General features: G+C 48.7%; 1 protein-coding gene across 1 annotated transcript; it reads right to left on the bottom strand.

Moving 5' to 3' along the window:
* Nucleotides 1-311: 311 nt before the first annotated feature.
* AGABI2DRAFT_118727 (hypothetical protein) lies at nt 312-700 on the bottom strand (the record flags this gene model as incomplete). Its single annotated transcript, XM_006461813.1, has 2 exons — nt 312-387; nt 513-700. The coding sequence occupies 2 exons, from the start codon at nt 698-700 to the stop codon at nt 312-314; spliced, it is 264 nt and encodes an 87-aa protein (XP_006461876.1).
* Between the last annotated feature and the right edge of the window lie 74 nt (nt 701-774).

Raw genomic sequence — 774 nt, 5'->3', positions numbered from 1 at the left:
TGGTCATCCTTTACCTTCTCCCTTGTCCCCAATCGGTTTCAGGGGGTTATGCATCTGTAGCCATGGGCATTCCCTAAATATGACTTAGTTTTTGCCCTAAGGCCAACATATCTCGAAGAGGAACTCTTTCCTTGTGTCCTTTGTAGGTATAACGTTGGCAGCCCACTCGATGTGTTACCTGCCCCCCAGATTGCGTTGATCGTTCCCATCGGACATTTTTGGCCCGGGATTGGTCTTTCTAAAAGGTTCCAGTTTGAACCCTTCTTTATCTGCGAACGCCTTGTCCATGAACCATCCCCCGTTGCTTCCACCTATCCAAACAACGCCTGTACTCCTACTCCGTCATGCGTGTCCAATTTCTCTACCCCCACATTCAGCTTAATTTCCCTTAAAGGTCGTATTGTCCTTACAAGGAAACTCTCCTCTTGTACCGTATAACAAACATTGATTTCGTTACATAGTACATCGAATTTGTTGTAGGAAGTCAAACGAGGAGACTTTGCTTCCTTTACTCTTTTAAATTCTTCTGCTCCTCCTCGAACATCCTCTTCCAATAGTCCCGCTGCTCATCCACATCTAGCGTTCGCACATCTCGAGCCGGAGCCTTACTCCAGCAATTCTTCGCCATATGCCCCAACTTTCCACACTTGTAGCACTTGATAGGACCTCGACTGGGTCCTGCGGCGGTGTCGACATCCATCGCGTTGGGATCTCGACGTTGAGGCTGTGGCCTCACGAAAGTGGTGTTGGAGGTGTGGGTTCGTAGTTGGGGCT

Source organism: Agaricus bisporus (genome assembly GCF_000300575.1).
Source record: "Agaricus bisporus var. bisporus H97 unplaced genomic scaffold AGABI2scaffold_6, whole genome shotgun sequence".
NCBI classification, from domain to species: Eukaryota; Fungi; Basidiomycota; class Agaricomycetes; order Agaricales; family Agaricaceae; genus Agaricus; species Agaricus bisporus.
The sequence above is the reverse complement of the archived record's forward strand: the minus strand, read 5'-3'. Positions and strand labels throughout refer to the sequence as shown.